Raw genomic sequence first — 3,376 nt, 5'->3', positions numbered from 1 at the left:
GCGGGGCGGGCGGCGCGTCCCGCGGGCGCCGCTCCGCCTCGGCGCCCGGCTCCTCCAGGAAGGCGGTGAGTCTGCGGGAGGCCACGGGCGAGTACACGGCGATGGTGCGGGGGAAGCGCACGGCGCGCGTGCTCGTCGTGGCGGGGCTGCCCTGCTCCTGCTCCTGCTCCCGCTCCTGCTCCCGTTCCCGCTCCGCGGGGCGGCGGCGCGGCGGCAGCGTGCGCGGCCCGAGCGAGCACTGCACGGCGGCGTCCTGGCGCGGGTTCACCTGCACGCCCACCTCCTTGGTGTTGGCCTTGCGCAGCCGCGGCGTCAGGCCGGGGTTCACCTGCGAGAGGATGGCGCGCAGCTGMGCGCGCTGGTAGTTGTCGAAGTACTCGGCGGCGGCGGCGGCCGCGTCGCCGTAGGCGGCCAGGTAGCCGGGCCGCGCGCGCCAGCCGCCCGCCGCGCCGCCCTTGCCCTTGGGCGGCGGGTAGCGGTAGGAGCAGGGCGCGTAGGCGGCGCACAGGTAGCTCTCCATGGCCTCCTCCTCCGCCATGGCGCCGCCCGCGCGCCGCCCCGACGGCGCTAAGTACCCCCGGGACGGGACGGGGCGAACCGGGACCGGCCCAGCCGCGCGGGCGGGGCGGGGGCGGGGCCCTCCCCCCGGCCCGACCCGACCCGGCCCAACTCGACTCGACTCAACTCGGCCCGACCCGGCCCGACCCGACCCGGCCCGGCCCAACTCGACTCGACTCAACTCGGCCCGACCCGACCCGGCCCGACTCGACTCAACTCGGCCCGGCCCGACTCGGCCCGGCCCGACGTCCCTCCCTGCCTCGCGCCCCCGCGAGGGAAGCCCGGGGCTCCCGGTGCCGCCTCTCCCGTTTAGCTGCTGTCGGGCGGGATGGGGCGCGCGGGGCTGGGGACAGGGCCACGAGCCCGGCCCGCCGCTCCGCCAGGGTTTCGTCCCCTCCATGTGCCCGTCCCCGCCGGGAGCCTCCCCTCCTCGCGCCGCGCGCAGTCAGTTTGGCATCGCCAGGGTTTGCTTTTTTATACTTCTTGTTTGGTTTTGTTCGTACACGTATGTCGGGGGATGCAAGAGGCACGGCACTAAGCACACATCACCTTGCAGGGCGGGAGCGGCCGGGGCGGCGGGCGCAGCGGCGCGGCCGGGAGCCCGCGGGCAAGCGGAGCTGGCAGCAAGCGCCCCACGGCCCCGCGCGCCGGCTAAAGCGCCGTCTGCGCCGCCTCCAGCTGCGCAGAGCCRCGCTCCTCCGCGGCCACGGTGCCGTAGGAGGTATCGGGCACCTCCTCCTCTTTTAGTTTCTTGTAGGAAATATCCGTGTCTTCCTCCTCGCCGAGGGCGTCTGGCTTGTAGCCCTCCCTCCCGTACATCTTGTACGCCAGCACGAAGAGGCCGGCCTCGGCCGCCTGGAAGAGCGCGTAGAGCAGGGGGAACATGTACATGCTGCCGATGAGCTGCGGCGGGAAGGTGAGCTTCAGGATGGCCGTGCACAGCTGGACGTTCTGGCAGCCCGTCTCCAGGGACACTGTCCTCCTGCAGTGCGGCGGCAGCGCGAAGAGCGTGGCCAGGCCGTAGCCCAGCGCGTAGCCGGCCAGGGGCATGAGCAGCGCGATGGCGTACACGGCGGCGGGGATGTGTGCCAGCAGCTCCGGCCCCAGCATGGTCCCCGTGAGGATGAACAGGATCACCAGCGTCACCAGCAGGGACCACAGGGAAACCTGGCGGGGGGCAGCGGGAGGCACAGGCGGCGCCGCGGTTATTGGAGCACAAGGGAATCACTGCAGCGAGGGGAGGCTCCCGGGGAGGCTGCACAGCCTTTGCTTGGCCAAACCCCGGAGGAGAAGGGCCGGAGCACATTGGGGCTGGGGACCTAGGGGCACAGGGCTTGCACCTCGCTGCCTCCTTCCATTTGCCTGCTCTAGGGGGGCCGGTTTTGCGAGCCCTGGGTTTGAGCAGGGAAGCCTGGGGGCTCCCTCCGTGCCTCTCTCATTTAGGTCTGCGTTTTTAGGTCGGGTTTGCCTCAGGGGTGTAATTAGTCATTGCATTCTCCCGGGGGAGCCCATGTGGGGAGGCTCCTCACGGCTGCAGGCACTGTGCTCAAGCGCAGCGCGCCCGGGGCTGCATTGGGCCACCCCCTGTCCCACCCAGCAGTTATTGCGGATGGGTAACAAAAGGGCAGCTATTCACTAACATCTACATCTAAAAATTATATGAAAAAACACAACCAAACAAAAAAAAMCCCAACCTAGACAAATACGGTAGCAACGATGATCCTGCCTGTTGGGGCCGGACGCAGGCGCCGCTCTCGCAGCCCGGCGCACTCGCTGCCCCGCTGGACAGCACCTACCTTGACGAGGAGGTCGGCGACGCGGGGGCGCTGGTGGCGGATGAGCACCCCCAGGCCGATGGGCAGCAGGGTGCTGGCCAGCGTGAGGCTCACGGCGCCCAGCGGCAGCAGCTGCACCAGCGTCGTGTTGATCCAGTGGCGGCTGTAGATCCAGAGGCACAGCGGCATGAGGAGCAGGGCGAGCAGCGTGGAGGAGGCCGTCATGATGATGCTGTGCCAAGGAGGGAGAGAGCGTCACCGCGGGGTCGGGTGGCGGCGGCTTTGGGGACCACAGGGCTCCATGCGCAGCCCTCGAGCCGCGTGTGGGGACCTGGGCGGGAAGGGAAATGGCACCGTGACCCTCCCGGCTGGACATGCCCCCCGTGCAGCACCCACCTGAGGTTCATGTCCCCGTCGACGAGCAGCGACATGAGGTTGGAGAGGTTGCCGCCGGGGCAGGAGCCGCACAGCAGCACGGCCACGGCCGCCACCTCGTCCAGGGCAAAGAGCAGCGCCAGCAGGAAGGCGAGCAGCGGCATGGCCGCGAACTGCGCCAGCAGCGCCAGCAGCACCCCCACGGGGCGCCGCAGCTGCGCGCCCAGCTGCGCCAGCTCCACGGCRCAGCCCAGCCCCAGCATGGTCACGCACAGCGCCAGCCCCACCAGCACGCTCAGGCCCCGGCTCAGCGCGCCCTCCCCGGGGACGCTGTCGGGGCCGCCGGTGGGCGGCTGYGCTGAGCTCAGCGCCATGGGCGCCCTGCGGGGCTGCGCAGCCCCGGCTGGAGCGGCGACGGGGCGCTCAGAGCGGGCACCACATCCCGGTGTGCTGCCCTCGCTGCTGCTGCTGCCTGGAGTGCTGCTGCTGCCCCGGGTGCTGCTGCCCTCGGTGCTGCTGCCACTCGGTGCTGCCCTCGGTGCTGCTGCCCTCGGTGCTGCCCTCGGTGCTGCTGCTGCCCTGGGTGCTGCTGCTGCCCTGGGTGCTGCTGCTGCTGCTGTCGCTGCTACCCGCGGTGCTGCTGTCCGCGCTGCTTCTGGTCGCGCTGC

At 71.0% G+C, this 3,376-nt stretch overlaps 2 protein-coding genes across 2 annotated transcripts in view; both read right to left on the bottom strand.

Annotated features, from left to right (window-relative positions):
- The window catches only part of ZAR1 (zygote arrest 1), a 1,960-nt gene extending 1,437 nt beyond the window's left edge, over positions 1-523 (bottom strand). Inside the window, 1 exon segment of the mRNA XM_026033559.1 lies at positions 3-523. Within this exon segment, the coding sequence (XP_025889344.1) occupies positions 3-520 (518 nt within the window). The 5' untranslated portion in view covers positions 521-523.
- Positions 524-1,187: 664 nt separating this feature from the next.
- SLC10A4 (solute carrier family 10 member 4) lies at positions 1,188-3,082 on the bottom strand. The gene is made up of 3 exons (XM_026033625.1): positions 2,730-3,082; positions 2,355-2,565; positions 1,188-1,725 (listed from the first exon to the last, which is right to left on the bottom strand). Exons 1-3 carry the CDS (start codon positions 3,080-3,082, stop codon positions 1,210-1,212), a joined length of 1,080 nt encoding a protein of 359 aa, XP_025889410.1. The 3' UTR covers positions 1,188-1,209.
- Positions 3,083-3,376: the final 294 nt, after the last annotated feature.

The sequence above is a fragment of the Nothoprocta perdicaria genome, unplaced genomic scaffold, assembly GCF_003342845.1.
Source record: "Nothoprocta perdicaria isolate Ctin4 unplaced genomic scaffold, notPer1 scaffold_13, whole genome shotgun sequence".
NCBI lineage: Eukaryota > Metazoa > Chordata > Aves > Tinamiformes > Tinamidae > Nothoprocta > Nothoprocta perdicaria.
The sequence above is the reverse complement of the archived record's forward strand: the minus strand, read 5'-3'. Positions and strand labels throughout refer to the sequence as shown.